Consider the following 16500-nt stretch of genomic DNA (forward strand, 5'->3'; position numbering starts at 1 on the left):
TCACTGCAGATGGTGACTGCAGCCATGAAATTAAAAGACGCTTACTCCTTGGAAGGAAAGTTATGACCAACCTAGATAGCATATTGAAAAGCAGAGACATTACTTTGCCAACAAAGGTCCATCTAGTCAAGGCTATGGTTTTTCCAGTGGTCATATATGGATGTGAGAGTTGGACTGTGAAGAAAGTTGAGCACTGAAGAATTGATGCTTTTGAACTGTGGTGTTGGAGAAGGCTCTTGAGAGTCCCTTGGACTGCAAGGAGATCCAACCAATCCATCCTAAAGGAGATCAGTCCTGGGTGTTCATTGGAAGGACAGATGTTGAAGCTGGAGCTCCAGTACTTTGGCCACCTCATGCAAAGAGTTGACTCATTGGAAAAGACCCTGATGCTGGGAGGGATTGGGGGCAGGAGGAGAAGGGGACGACAGAGGATGAGATAGCTGGATGGCATCACCGATTCGATGGACATAGTTTGGGTAAACTCCGGGAGTTGGTGATGGACACGGAGGCCTGGCGTGCTGCGATTCATGGGGTCACAAAGAGTCGGACACGACTGAGCGACTGAACTGAACTGAGGAACCCTCCGCTTTTTGGAGGTTTTCACATAGACAGTAGGAGGTGGCAGGGAGGTTCAAGAGGGAGGGGGCGTACCTATATGACCAATTCATGTTGATAACATGGCAGAAACTTCCCTGGTAACTCAGACGGAAAAGCATCCACCTGCAATGCAGGAGACCCAAGTTCGATCCCTGGGTCAGGAACATCCACTGGAGAAGGAAATGGCAACCCACTCCAGTATCCTTGCCTGGAAAATCCCATGGACAGAGAAGCCTGGCGGGCCACAGTCTGTGGGGTTGCAAAGAGTCGGACACGACTGAGTGACTGACACACGCACACACATACACATACACACACACACACACACACTCACACACAGCAGAAACCAACACAATATTGTAAAGCGATTAAAAATCAGCAAATTGGGACTTCCCTAGTAGCTCAGTGGTAAAGAATCTGCCTGCCAATGCGGAGACACGGGTTGGATCCCTGATCCGGGAGGATTCCACATGCTGCGAAGCAAATAAGCCCATGCACCATAACTATTGAGCCTGTGCTATACAGCCCACGAGTCACAACTACTGAAGCCCACGCACCATAGAGCCGGTGCTCTGCAACAAGAGAAGCCACTGCAGTAAGCCCACATGCCGCAACTAGAGAGTAGCCCCCACTCACCGCAGCTAGAGGAAAAGCCCTTGCAGCGACAAAGACCCAGCACAGCCAAAAATAAATAAACAGAATTATTTCTTTTTAAAAAAATAAATTAAAAAACATTGAAAAAAAAAAAAAGACACTGTGTCTTTCCATGCGGTCACCAGACTATTACCTGAATTAGTTGAAGCCCGGAGAACTTGGGCTATGAGGCAAATAATGCAATTGTTATGATAATTTCTACTTGTATCTGAGATGTCCTGGGGATTCAGTGAGAGTTGACTTGGAGAGGACTGGAGGAGCTCTTTTGCTCAAGAACACTAACTGTAGCTACACCCAGGAAGCAATGGAAACAGTGACAGCCTTTATTTTCTTGGCTTTCAAAATCACTGCAACTGGTGACTGCAGCCATGAAATTAAAAGACACTTGCTACTTGGAAGAAAAGCTACAACAAACCTAGACAGCATATTAAAAAGCAGAGATATCACTTTGCCAATAAAGCTCCATCTAGTCAAAGCTATGGTTTCTCCAGTAGCAGTCATGTATGGATGGGAGAGTTGGACCATAAAGAAGCCTGAGTGCTGAAGAATTGATGCTTTTGAACTGTGCTGTTGGAGAAGACTCTTGAGAGTCCCTTGGACTTCAAGGAGATCCAACCAGTCAATCCTTAAGGAAGTCAGTCCTGAATATTCATTGTAAGGACTGATGCTGAAGCTGAAGCTCCAATACTTTGGCCACCTGATGCAAAGAGTTGACTCATTGGAAAAGACCCTGATGCTGGGAAAGATTGAAGGCAGGAGGAGAAGGGAGAGACAGAGGCTGAGATGGTTGGATGGCATCACCGACTCAAAGGACATGAGTTTGAGCAAACTCTGGGAGATGGTGATGGAAAGCCTGGTGTGCTGCAGTCCATGGGGTTGCATAGAGTTGGACATGACTTGAGTGACTGACTGAACAACACCACCACCCAGTTAGCACCCTCTGACCTCCCTTCAAGGCAGCCTCCCTTCTAAAGCAACCTGCAACAGAACCCAGAAATAGAAATGCTGTCCTTCCTCTAAGCAGAGAAATTGGGCCCAGCACTCCTGGGTGCCTCTCATCCCTTCTCTGTATGTATTTACCATAACCTCGCCGTAACCTTCCTCCTTCCTCCATGAGTTAGTTACTGATTCTCCCCTTTTTTCCTCCTTTGGATCTGAAGGTCAACAGAAGACATCATTTAGCCCCTACTTAATCTGCCTGTGTTCTCTGGAAAAGGCTCACTGGAAAGTGGGGCTGGGGGTAGGGAGAAGGAGCAGGAAGGAACATGCCTGCTCTTAGACCCACTTAGAAACTTAAAAAAAAGATATTGTTGGGGTACTCTTTCTGCCCCCTTCTGATGCCTATGTCAGAAGCTTTCTCTATCTCCTTTATACTTTAATAAAACTTTATTACACAAAAGCTCTGAGCGATCAAGCCTTGGCTCTGGCCCCAGGTTGAATTCTTCTCCTCCGGGGGCCAAGAATCCCGGTGTATTCATGTGATTGAACAACAACCTTTCATCCTGGGGGCTCGTCCGGGATCCTTCAGGACAAGATGGGAGCTAACAATTCCAGCCTCACTCCTTTGAACTGTATCCTGAAAAACTGGGATAGATTTGATCCCCAGGGCTTAAAGAAGACACACCTGGTCTTCCTATGTGATACTGCATGGCCATGCTCGGGAGGATCTAAAGGATAAACTGCTGGGTCTGCGGAGTGCTCCCCTCTTCGTCAGTGGAAGGCTTCCCGTGGTGGACATCCCCATTTCAAGGAAAAGACTTTCTCCAAGTCTGTGAATACCTTCGACAACAATCACATGTGATGCCTCTTCTTCATCTGATGACATCTACCAACCCTAAAATGGACTGGTGCAACACTTTGTACTTTAACTATGGACATAATGTGACTTTTAGTTTTGATTCTGATTGTTTTGTTCTTGCTGTTTGCTCCCTGCATCTGTAACTGTATAACTGGATTTGTTTCTAGCCGCATGAAAGCTTTTAAGTTACAAATGGTTGCTCAAACTCCTGCTACTGCTGTAGCTTCCTCCAGCTACTATTTGGGGCCCCTGGATCAGATATCCTCAATATGAGGATTAGGAGAATATGTTGCCTCACCAGTTTAGGGACAACGCCCCTTGTCAGCTCGGAAGTAGTTATGGACTGAGAACGACGCCCCTTTTCCCTAGGCAACATAATTCTCCTAAAAGAAAAGGGGGGAATGAGAGAGTCAGTTCCTAGGCAGGTTGATAGGGAGTCTAGGGGTCCCCAAGGAGAGAGGGGTCTGGAATTCTCAAGGAGGAAAAAAGGACAAACTTTTTTTCTTTCTCCACATTCCTTAGGATTATATAACAATAATGTATCCTGCCTAAGGACAGTCTTTGGATTCAACCTTCTGTTATTTTAAAATGTTAATTATGGGAGTAGACCTGGTCTTTACAAGGATGTATCTTGCCTGAGGACAGTGTTATCTTAAAACGTAAATTATGGGAGTAGGTCTGATGAGGTCTTTACAACCTCCAGACATTCTTTGGATTATATAACCTCATTGTTAACACTAGCAAGCGGGTACTCTTTCTGCCCCCTTCTGATGCCTATGTCAGAAGCTTTCTCTATCTCCTTTATACTTTAATAAAACTTTATTACACACACAAAAAAAGATATTGTTTATCAGACTTAAATACTTCTCTTTAAATCCAAACCTGATCCTTGGGCCATTTAAAGGAGAACGGTCTTAGCATCAAGGTCAAATGGAATCTGTCCCCATACACCCAGAAACGGCTTAAAATTAGATGAAATTTTCATCTTCATACTTGAGCTGCACATTTTTTGTCAGCTTTTTACTTTCCCTAGAGTTTTCAATTGCCTTTTTTCTTTTCTGTTGATGAAAGAATAATGTGCCTTTACCATATCCTCAAGTTGTTCAACTCTACTACTCATGAAATTGACCGCCATTCTAACTTCTATTCCTGCAGACGATTCACTGCCACCCCTCACTTTCCTGCTCTGATGAGGCTCAATCAGATGCTGTCATGTCTTTAGCACCGGTGTCATTCTGGGACTTCCCTTCTTTGCTCTCCTGGGATGCAGCCACTGTTTTCTAGATTTCATGGCTTTTCTTTTTTGCCCCTCATTTAACCGGATTACATCTTCAAGTAACTTTCTAAGACAGGATACATGGGGTTGTGGGGAAGCAGACTGCACTTTTCTGTCTGAAAATGCCTCTCTTGTTTTTGCCATGCTGTGTGGCTTGCAGAATCTTAATTTCCTGACCAGGGATTGAACTTGGGCTCCTTCAGTGAAAGCTCTGAGTCCAAAGCACTGAACCACCAGGGAATTCCCTGAAAATATTTTTAATCTGCTTTCAAACATAATTGTATTTAAGCTAAAAAATTCTCTGGTCAACTAGGAAGGAGCTGGTGTGGTCCAGTGGAGAGTACTTGGGGGTGACTCAGGATCTCTGTGTCCCAGCTCTACCTCTGGCTCTACCCATGGTTCCCTCCACCCGTAAAAAGAGGTGGCTGTGTCAGATCACAGGTGGCCAGCTTTGATCCGACCCGCAAAAACATTCTGTGTAGGCCAGCACAATGACCCAGGCATCCCTCTCCTAGGTATTTACCCATGAAATGAAAATGCATGTCCACACAAAAACCCATACATGAACATTTGTAGCTGCTTTATTCATAGTAGCCCTAAACTGGAAACAAGCAAAATGTCCATCAGCTGGTGGATGGATAAATAAATGGTGGTACATCTTTAGGTCAGGCTTCCCAGGTGGTGCTGGTGGTAAAGCATCTGCCTGCCAATGCAGGAAGACACAAGAGACGCAGCTTTTATCTCTGAGTTGGGAAGATCCCCTGGAGAAGGAAATGACGACCCACTCCAGTATTCTTGCCTATAAAATCTCACGGATAAAGGAGTCTGGCAGGCTACAGTCCATGGACTCGCAGAGTCGGATGTAACTAGGCATGCACGTGTGTGTATCCATTATGTCTAGGTGTGGTACTCTTCATTCATCCTGCTTTGCTCTTGGTAGGTCATTTCAATCTAAGTCCCATCGTGAGGTTGCCAAGAGACTGCCTACTCTGGAAGGATGACCGGATCAGGGCACCACCACATGTCCCCATCCACAGGCCCTGGAAATAGACTCTCTAGCAAGAACAAGAAAAAGCAAAGGCAGTCAAGAAACACCTCGTTTCTTCTGCAGTGGTCCTCTTGTGCCCTCTACTGTCATATACTAGAATCACATGCACAAGGAGAAAATGTGTGAAGAGACTAATCTCTTATTGCATAGCAAGGTTCATAGGTGAATTGGGGCCTGAGAGGCAAGATTGGTAACACTTTCTAAAAGTCATTTCTTGTCTTCTACTTTCTTACTGTTCCTTCTTCATTGCCTTCTGTTATCACTCTGTGGTTGTAACTTCTCGAATTTTTCTGTGGACACTAATTATTTTCTCTTCCATTCCTGGGTTCATCATTGCTTCATTGGTAGTAAGTTTTTCTGTTTGTGTATCCTGTTATTTTCCTTCACACTGCTGTTTTTCCTTATAAGTCGGAAGATCTATACTTCTCATTCATATTTATAAAAAGAATAGCGCTGAACATTCCAGCAGCAGGTGGGGTTTCTTCTACTCTGCTATTAGTATGTCCTTTTCACCACGGGTCTCTTCTCTCATCAGGAGGCCTGCCTGGGAACTCTGGGATCATGGGTGGGGAGTGTGAGTTGCAAAGCTTTCACTCAGGGTGACTGGGCAGGAATAGCCTACTGACAGGGTGTACTTCCAAAGACACAAACAAAGAGGGCTTAGCACCAGAGTGGCCAATACCTAGTTATCGCTAGATAGTCCTTCAGTGTTGTTAGACAAAAATTTGATCATTTTCACCAGGATATAAAAACTCAGGCACCATCTCTCAGACCGGTCAGAGCCCATGGTATATCATTGCTGCGTGTTTTGTCATTGTTGTTACATTCATTTATTTTTTAGATTGCACTTTGGCTGGTTGGTTTTGCATTGTTGGTGGTTTAGTTGCTGCTGCTGCTAAGTTGCTTCAGTCGTGTCCGACTCTGTGCGATCCCATAGACAGCAGCCCACCAGGCTCCGCCGTCCCTGGGATTCTCCAGGCAAGAACACCGGAGTGGGTTGCCATTTCCTTCTCCAGTGCATGAAAGTGAAAGGTGAAAGTGAAGTCGCTCAGTCGTGTCCAACTCTTAGTGACCCCATGGACTGCAGCCCCACCAGGCTCCTCCATCCATGGGATTTTCTTATCCAACTCTTGTCACCCCATGGGCTTAGCCTGCCAGGGTCCTCTGTCCATGGAATTCTCCAGGCAAGAACACTGGAGTTGGTTGCCAGTTTATTCTCCAGGGGATCTTCCCGACCCAAGAATCATAGCTGGGTCTCCTGCTTTGCAGGCAGATTGTTACACATTTTTAATTTTTATGTTGGAGATGAAGTTGCAGCTTACTGCACTTTCTAATTCTCTGCTCCACCCCTATCCTTCATTTTACTTACCTGGTCTGAGCCCAGAGCCTCCCTGGGGGGTCTTATGAGCAGGTTACCCTCACTTTTCTGCCAGCCTCAAGGAGTGAATTCTGGGGTGGGTTTTCCTCTACTTGGGTTACATTTGTTACCACCCTGCCATCTGTTTTCCACCTTCTAAAAAGTCCTTGAACTCTCTCATCTGCTGATGAACTCTTTTTTGTTTGTTATTTTGTCTGCTGTCGAGGGTTTATACTTTTTCTCACTTTGGCAAATGTCCACCATTTGAATTGGAAGCTTCCTCATAAGCTTTATATTGATCTATCTTGAGTCAATAAAACAACCTTGCAAGCAAGTCAAGATTTTACCAGCCCAATAATTTCAAGGAGAAGAATAACAAAACTTTTAAATAATTTAAAACAATGATTAGAAACTCTTGCCAAAATGCCAAGTTTGGATTCTTTACCATTTCCTGGATCTAACTATTCAAAGAGAAACCATAGCCCAAATCTGACCTAGTTAATAGCTAGAAATGAAGGTCCTTTGTTGGTTGGAGGAGGGGAGAGGCACAGCTGTAGGGAAACAGAGCTCAGGCCCTTGGTTGGGGATGTGAACCGCTTACCCTGGAGCTTGGTGACCATCCCTGGTGGGCAGTTGGGGCGGGTGACGCAGCGGGCACAGGAATTGGTGACTGGTGTGGCGCAGAACATGCCAGGTTGACACTCACAGACTCGGGAAGAGTTCCATGTGCAAGGTGTCTTCTCCACGAGGCCATCTGGGGGACAGAGAAGGGTCCTGAGGAAGAACTGGAATGAAGAGGGCAGGAATCCAGAGAACCCCCGGAGGGCAGAGACGGATTTGCCCAGGAACACATGCTTATTCGATTATTCTGTTGAGCAGATCTTTTGGTGCAGAAAGTAACTATGCTGAATGAAAGAAGTTGGACAAAAAAAAGGTGTATATAAGGACTCCCCTGGCAGTCTAATGGTTAGGACTCCGTGCTTCCACTGCAAGGGGCACAGGTTCGATCCCTGCTCAGAGAACTGAGATCCTGCATGCCGTTCAGTGCAGCCAAAAAAAAAAAAAAAAAGAGTCTATGCTCTATAATTCTGTTTCTAGAAAAAGCCAGAAAATGCAAACTCTTTCATAGTGACAGCATACCAAATGCCTGGGAATGGGAGTAGGGGCAGGGAATGGGGGGAGGGGTGGTAAGGAGCTTAAGGAACCTTTTGGGAGGTGGACAGACAGTTCATTATCTTGATTGTGGTGATGGTTTCACAGCCACACACATCTCAAGATTTATCAAACTGCACACTTTAAACATGTGACTGTTATTGTATGTCAACTGTATCTATCTGTATCTAGTATGTCAACTGTATTTATTGTATGTATCTGTATCTAGCAATTTACTATTACTATCTGTAATAGTAAAGCTATTAAAAGAAAAATCCCCAAAAAGTTTTTAAAGAAAATAATTCAAGGATTAGGGGTGAGTGAGCATGGACAAAGATGAATCAAGACTGGCCATGACTTGATAATTCTTTAAAATTGGGTGATAGTTCATAACCACTTCTGATTCTCTCTACTTCTGAGGATGTTTGAAAATTCTAATGATGAAAAGTGGGGTTTTCTCCAAAATAAAAAGAAATCGTTAGTGGTTTTATAAAATACAAATGTTATAACGCATTTATGCATGTTTAGGGATACTCTGCATGCTTCATTAACGGGTGAAAATAGAATTACTGTATCAGTGGATTAGATAAGTGCAATTTGCTCAATAAAGACACTGGTGGGATACTTAGAGGTTTAGAAGCCCTGCATGATAAAGACAAGGGACTGCACTGTTGATTATAACATTGTATTAACACAACCAAGCCTGTTTGAGGCAGTGTTTCTAGCACTTTATCCAGATTAACTCAGTTAACCTATTTAACTCTCAGAACACCTCTCTGAAAGAGGTCTCTTATAATGCCCATTTTACCGATGAGGAAAGAGGCCCAGAGAGGTTAAGAAACTTGCTTGAGTTTATAAGCTCCCAAGCACTAGAGCCAAGATTTGACCCCAGGCACTTGGGCTCTACTCCACGGCCTCGCAGGGCTTCATTTACGCAATTTGAAGGAATTCTGGGGCCCAGAGTCATCTCTTTATTTCCTCATCTGACACAGCAGCTGTGATAGATTATATTTTTTCCAGGAATGGCCACAGCAATAGCTCGCAGTCTGTCTGCTCTTCCAGAGCTTGGCCACTTACTCATCCAAAAACTCGACTTTTTTCCCCTTCCATGACTCCAGGGGGAACCTGTCCCCCTGCCTTCAGAGGCAGAATGCAGTGGAAGTTACGCCATGTAATTTCTGAAAGTCTGTTAGTTGCTCAGTTGTGTCTGACTCTCTGCAACTCCATGGACTCTAGCTTGCCAGGCTTCTTTGTCCATGGGATACTCCAGGCAAGAATACTGGAGTGGGTTGCCATTCCTTCTCTGGGGGATCTTCCCAACCCAGAGAGGAACCCGGGTCTCCTGCATTGCAGGTAGATTCTCTACCTTCTGAGTAACTTCTGAAGCTGGGTCATAAAAATGAGTATGGTATCTATTCTACTACCAACTCATCTTTGGGTTCAGCACCCAAAGGAAGCCCAAATAGCAGCCAACATAGAAAGAATCTGAGGGCGTCAACCCCAGACCCATGAACGAAGAAGGTGCAGATGATTCCAGCTCTCAAGCTTCAGCTTTTCCAACTGAAACCTCAGACCTCATGGAGCAGACACCAGCTGGTGTCTGCCCTCTGGTGTCACATCTGAATTCTGACCCACAGACTCCACGACTACAATGAATGGTTTGCTTTTTGCCACTCAGATTTGAGAAAATTTGCTCTGTGGCCTTAGTAAACAGAACAGTGACCTCCAATGACCACAAACAGAATGTCCTTTCCCCCACATGGCCTCCCCTGACTCCAGTCCATGTTGCTGCAGAGACAGAATCACACCTCCCCCTGGTGGTGGAGGCTATCTTGGGCTGGGGCTACAGCCATGGCAGTCTGGGACCTGGGCAGCTGCATGGACTTCACAGGGCGGCTGGAGGTGCTGCAGGCAGCTGGCCGCAGGGAGAACACCAGCAGTCAGTCTCTAAGGGCTTGTACAGTGGTGCTCTGAGAGGCAGTGGAGTGAGTGATGAGCCCAGAACCTGGTAGCAGGTGCCCTAGGTTCAAATCCTGGCCCTGCCATTTGTGAAGGCTTGTGGCCCTGGAAGTCCCCTGACTTCCCCAAGCCCCAGTTTCCTCTTCTGTAAAATGGGGGCAATCTCAATCCGGGCGTCATAGGATAGGTACAAAAAATAATGAGACAAGCTTGAAACAGGTAGCTGATTAACAAATGCTTCCTTGCAAGACAGAGTGAGTGAATGGAAACTCTCTGAAAGGGGGTCACGGCTATCAAAACCCACAATCATCAGTGGGAGTCACTAGAAGCCAATTGCTCAAAAAATGCCAGTGAAGTGAACCAGGCTCCCGAGGACTGAGCATCCAAGATCCAACTCAGGGCTCCCACCCCCAGATTCTTGGCCTCTCCTTCCAAGACCATCCCTGCTCTCTGGAAGAGGCCCCAGGAGGAGAGACACGGCCCTTACCTCCTGAACATGTCACACAGGCCTTGCAGCGACCGTCCCTGTCCAGGTAGTAGTCGTGGTTACACTGCTTCCTGCAGTCAGCAGACCCCCGAGGGCACGGGGGCTGCAGGGTCAGCCCTGGGAAAAGAAGCAAAGAAGCTCCAGGCCAAGTCTTGTTGGCAGAGGCCTCACCCTCACCCTATCCCACCCTCCATCACTGAAGCCCCCCAACTCCATGACCAGCTCCCAAACTCTGCACATGTCAAGTAGTCCTCCAGAGTGAGTCCTCAGGCTCAGAGAGGGAAGGGATGTGTCTAACGCCACACAGGAAAAGAGCACTAACTGCCCCCAAAATGACCCTTCTATTTCTGGCCCCTCCCCTTTGCCAGAGTCCTCTCCCCAGTCTCATTGCTCTGTCACTGTCCAGCTCAAAACTTTGGTAGCCACTCTCTCTTTGAGTTCAACAAGGATACAAGGACGCCTACCATCACAACTTCTATTCAGTTTGGTCGCATAGATCATAGGCAGTGCAATAAGGCAAGAAAAAGAAACAAAAGGAGCAAGGTTAGAAAGGAAGACATCAAGCACTTATGGACAGATGATACCACGGACTGCACAGAGCATCCGAAGAGTTTGTAGATACATTATTAGAAGGAATAAGTGATTTTAGCAAGATAGTTGGATATAACGTCACTATATCAAAATCAATTGAATGTTTATATATTTGCACTGAACCACAGAAATTGCTGTTTAGATAGGACAGAAATAATCAAATATTGGCATTTCACACAGTTCAAACTAGTACTAACAATAAAAAAGTTAGCACATGAAGTATTGAAAAAAGATATCATTTGTATTATCAACAAAAATACCAAAGATGTAGAAATCTAACAAAAAGATGTAAATATCTCTACACAAATCATAATAAAACATTATTGGGAGAATTTAAAGAAGACCCAAATGGGTAGAGGGATAAATTAGGCTATTGGGATTAACGTACACACATGACTACATATAAAACAGATAATCCTACCCATACAAATATGGACCCTTGATTTACAACAAAGATGGCATGTAAAACAGTGAGGAAAGGACAACTGATTTGATAAATGGTGTGGATTCAACTGGATATTCATAGGGACACTTTAAACAAAGTCAAAACAGTAATGACCTTAGGAAATAAATGTAGGATGATGTTGAGACCTCAGTGGAGGAAAAGCCTTGCGGAGCAGAACATGAGAAGCACTAGTCATAAAGGAAAAGATGGATCAATTTGACTACACTGAAATTAAAAACACCTCTTCATCAAAAGACACCATAAAGAGGATGAGAAGGCAAGCCCCAGCGTGGGAGAAGAGATTTTAAACACAACTATAAGACAAAGGGCTCAAACCCAGAATTATAAGAAGTCCTAGAGATCAATTCAAAAAAGCAAAGAGAAATGAAAACATATTCATCAAAGACTTGTTTTTCATTATTCACTACAGCCAAAAAGGAGAAACCACCCAAATATCCAAAAACTGTTAAACAAAGTGTAATATTCTTATACATTCACGTACAATGGAAGACTATTGGGTAATAAACAGGAGTGAATGGGGACCCTAATCTGTTGCCATGGGAACTAGAGGCGGGCATCATATTGATACCTGCAGAGACCGGCCTGCTCTGCTGCCCCAGCATGCCTCAGTGTCTGGTACCCAAACCAGGAAACAAGTGAGTCCTTCCATTCTCTACTCTGGCCCCTGAAGGTCTCAGTCCCAGAAGGCCTTGAGATCTTCTTCTCCCCATACTGGCTCAGTGACTGTTTGCCCCAACCACCCCACACACCGTACTCCACCCATTGGACACCACTGCTCTGGAGACTGTCCCTGGCTCCTCTGGAGAGCTTACCTGGATCTGGATTGAGTTTCACCACGAAGGAGCTGGAGTTGGGAGTCATTTTAGAAGCATCTTCTGGGGCGAGGGGGATGTCCCCTCCAAGAAGCATGGTCCTGGCACCAGGGCTTGCTGGGGAGGTCAGGGTGGGCTTGGCCTGGGGGATGGTGCCACTGGGAAGGAAGCCAGAGATGGGACTGGCAATTCTTCTGATGGTGCAGGGGGAATCTGTGCTTAGGGATGGCCATTTCTATAGACAAGGGGCCCCGAGACTCTGCCCACAGCCTCTGGCAGGCCCTCTGTCAGATCCTGGGAGCAAGAGCTGTGTTTTCTTGTCCTTCTGGGTCTCCTGTGTGCTCAGGGCAGGCTGGGCACACAGTAGGGCCTCAATGACCTTTCTGCTCAGCAAAGAGGCCCCTTGGATTCCTGACACCCTGGACTGACCCCCACCCACATCCCCAGCCCACAATGCCCTGGGTCTCCTATCAGGTGGGACAGCCCCACACAAGGGTCAGCTGGATAGCGCGGAGCTGAGAGTCACCTGGTGGGGCCCTTGCAGTCCTGCGGGCTGGCGCTGCAGTTGGGGCTGGCCCCTGGGGGAGCCGGCTCACAGACGGTGTCCCTCTGTGCTGTGCCTGCAGGGAGGACAGCGATGCCTTCAGCTTTGGTGCTGAGGAGCCAGAGACTCCAGGAGCAGACCTCTTGCCACCACAACCCAGGGAAACACAGCGGCCATCTGATCTTTGTGCCTGCCCAGCAGCCATTCACCTTTGGGGTAAAGTAGCCCAGTTTTCCCGGGAGAATTAAACTTCCCAATTTCAGTGTCTGTGGTAAGGAGCTGGGACAGACTGACCACCCCACTCCCACTTCCAGGAACAGCCATGGGACAGGCTGCACCAATCAATCCATCCCATTCCTGTGGCCATGATGGGCTGGGTCAGGGGTGGGCACATGACCCAAGCTATGTCTATGAGAAGCAACATCAAGGTTTTGTTTTTGTTGTTGAGAATATGGGAAGGAGAAGCAGATTTTCCACTGGAGTTGAGTAGAGAGCAAATTTGGAGCTGCTGGTAGATATTTTACAGGAAAAACAACACACAGAGGGGTAGAGATAAGAGACGGAGAAAAGACAGAGCTCCTGGATCCAGCCATACCTGAAGTTCCGCAAAGAAAAATTTCAATTACATGAACCAAATAATTTGTGACTTGCAAACCGAAGAGTTCTGAAGAATACTGGGTGGAAGCACAGCGGAGAAGAAAACAGAGTGCTTTCAATCAAGTGGACCTGAGTTTGAGCATTTTGGTGGCAGTGGCTATGAGCGAGGCTGACTCATCTCATCTACCTGCACTGTGGTGGGGTGACAAGACTTGAGCGTTCAACGTTGAACTAGATATTCCCTGCTCTGTGATCGTAAGCAATTACCGGCCATCTCTGAACCTCAATTTCCTCACTTGTAAAATGGGGCTAATACAGCCTTATGGAGTCTGGAGAATTTCAGAGGAGAAAGTCAGTACAAGGTCTTAGGGTAAGACTTAGCTATAAGCTCCACCTGAGGCAGAAATTACTTTCCATTCTACAGCTGGAGAGACTGAGGCCCTGAGAGTTACTCGGTGGGAACTCTCACAGAGGAATCGAGCCAGGGTTTGGCAGCCAAAGGATGGAGTGCTTTACAAGTAGTGCTATTCAATAAAATATGTGGATCACAAGTCACCATTTTAAATTTTCCAGTAGCCAAATTTTGGATAGTAAAGAACAAACAAGTGAAATTAAGCAATACATTTAACCCAATATATCTAAAATATGAACTTTCCCAATGGCTTGGCAGATAAAGAATCTGCCTGCCAATACAGGAGATGCAGGTTTGATCCCTGGCTCAGGAAGATCCCCTGGAGGAGGAAATGGCAACCTGTTCCAGTATTCTTGCTTGAAAAATCCCATGGATGGAGGAGCCTGGAGGGCTGCGGTCCAAAGGGTCACAAAGAGTCGGACACAAATTATGCCAATAGATAATCAACATAAATTGCTTCTGCTGCTAAGTCACTTCAGTCGTATCCGACTCTGTGTGACCCCATAGACGGCAGCCCACCAGGCTCCCCCGTCCCTGGGATTCTCCAGGCAAGAACACTGGAGTGGGTTGCCATTTCCTTCTCCAATGCATGAAAGTGGAAAGTGAAAGTGAAGTCGCTCAGTCGTGTCCGACCCTCAGCGACCCCATGGACTGCAGCCTTCCAGGCTCCTCCAGCCATGGGATTTTCCAGGCAAGAGTACATTAATCCTAAAGGAAATCAACCCTGAATATTCATTGGAAGGACTGATGCTGAAGCTGAAGCTCTTAATACTTTGGCCACCGGATGTGAGGAGCCAACTCATTGGAAAAGACCTTGATGCTGGGAAAGACTGAGGGCAGGAGAAGAGGGCAGATGATATGGTTGGATGGCATCATCGACACAATGGACATGTGTTTGAGCAGACTCCGGAAGATAGTGAAGGACAGGGAAGCCTGGCGTGCTGCAGTTTATGGGGTTGCAGAGTCGGACACGACTGAGAGACTGAACAAAAATCAACATAAGAAATAACGAAATGTATACTTTCTGTGTACTAAGTATTTGAAATCCAGCGCATATTCTATACTGACAGCCCATCTCAAGTGACTGGCCACATTTTAAGTGCTCAGTGACCACAGATGGCCAGTGGTACGGCTTTGGGCAGCGGTCTGCGGGGGCAGGAAAGAGAGGCCTCTGGCGCCACCGTGTGGCAGATGTAGGAATGCCGTCGAGAGAGCCAGAGCTGGTCCACAGGCAGCTGCAACAGAACTCACAGCAGCTTTTCTTAGGGAAGAGCTTCTAAGCAACAAAAGCCTCCATGCGAGGCCTTCCAGTTACACTTCCTCATTTACAGAAGGTGAGACCGAGGCCCAGAGAGGGCTGGGAATACACCCCACAGATGCAAAGCTGTACAAAATCCCAGGTATCTGATGCCCAGTTCAGAACCCTTTCCCAGGTGGCACTAGTTGCCATTGCAGAAGACACAGGAGATGCGGGTTCGATCCCTGGGTTGGGAAGATCCCCTGGAGAAGGGAACAGCTCCCCACTCCAGTATTCTTGCCTGAAGAATCCCATGGACAGAGGAGCCTGGGAGGCTACGGTCCATAGGGTCGCACAGAGTCAGACAGGACTGAAGTGACTTGGCATGCATACCTGCACCTCTCCTGCCTGCAGGTGGCAGGCTTCTGAGGATCTGTCTACTGAGGGTTCTGCATGAGCAGGGTGAATCCAACCAGATTTGAACTCCACCCACCCCCAGCTCTGATCTCCCCGTCACATCAGTCGACAGACATCTCTGAAGAGCAGATGCCGCGCCTCATGGGGAGATGACTGTGAATGTGCTGGGCATGGTCCTGGCCCTCACGAAGCTACTGGGAGAGAGGGAGAAGAGCACTGACCACACTGAGACAGAGGCCAGTGTTCGCATCTGTGTTGGGAAGGAGACGTGATCTGTGAGAGGTCAGGAGGTGATGTCTGGACGGACACCTGAAGGCAGAGTTGAGTTCACTGGGTGAACAGGGAAGGAAGGGTGTCCCACCCTTCGCATGTGTGAAGGCCTGGTAGAGGAAGAAGCATGGCACATCCATGGACCAAAACGGGGAAACCAGCTCTGATCTTCTGGGAAACGCCAGGACAGAAACTTCAGGTTTCTTTCTTGCTTATCAAGCATCAGAGAATTTCTGCCCCGAGCCTCAAGCCAACCCAAGACCTCCTCCAGCCAGGGCAGTGCCTGGAACTCTTTCTGAGCCTGGCACCTGAGGTGCAGGGAAGGGACCACATGGGCCTCTGGGTGCATCCTCGGCATCATCATGATAGGAGATGTCTTCTGTCCCTCAGGAAGGAGGAGGTGGGAGGTCGGGGTGGGGGGTGTGTGGCATCAGCACAGATCGTGGTCCTGGGAGGTGGGGATACTCACCCTGCAACTTGACAACCATCCCTTCTGGGCAGACAGAGTGGCGGATGCAGCGGGCACAGGAGTTGACCACTGATGTGCCACAGAACATGCCAGCCCGGCACTCACAGACACGGGAGGAGTTCCTTGAGCACGGCTTCTTCTCCACGAGGTCTAAGGGACACAGAGAAAAGTCACTGGGGACTCAAAGAGGGTGAGGGAAGGGACCCAGAAAGCACCATGGACAGTCCAGCACATGAGGGAAGACACTGCTGTGGTCTTTCGCTGGGCAGGGCAGCTGGCATGCCCCGCTCTTCCTTCCAGACTGTTCCTGAGATGAGGGCAAGAAGGCTGCATGAGGTAGCCTCCACCTCCTAGCCC

At 47.2% G+C, this 16500-nt stretch overlaps 1 protein-coding gene across 1 annotated transcript in view; it reads right to left on the reverse strand.

Moving 5' to 3' along the window:
- Window positions 1-16500, reverse strand: part of TNFRSF8 (tumor necrosis factor receptor superfamily, member 8) — a 73625-nt gene that overhangs the window by 21880 nt on the left and 35245 nt on the right. The window contains exons 4-8 of the mRNA XM_010849844.1: window positions 16144-16293; window positions 12724-12817; window positions 12198-12355; window positions 10329-10445; window positions 7332-7484 (exon numbers count right to left, since the gene is read on the reverse strand). Coding sequence (XP_010848146.1) covers window positions 7332-7484; window positions 10329-10445; window positions 12198-12355; window positions 12724-12817; window positions 16144-16293 — 672 coding nt within the window. The remainder of the gene's footprint in view (window positions 1-7331; window positions 7485-10328; window positions 10446-12197; window positions 12356-12723; window positions 12818-16143; window positions 16294-16500) is intronic.

The sequence above is a fragment of the Bison bison genome, unplaced genomic scaffold (assembly GCF_000754665.1).
Source record: "Bison bison bison isolate TAMUID 2011002044 unplaced genomic scaffold, Bison_UMD1.0 scf7180017864289, whole genome shotgun sequence".
Taxonomy (NCBI): Eukaryota; Metazoa; Chordata; class Mammalia; order Artiodactyla; family Bovidae; genus Bison; species Bison bison.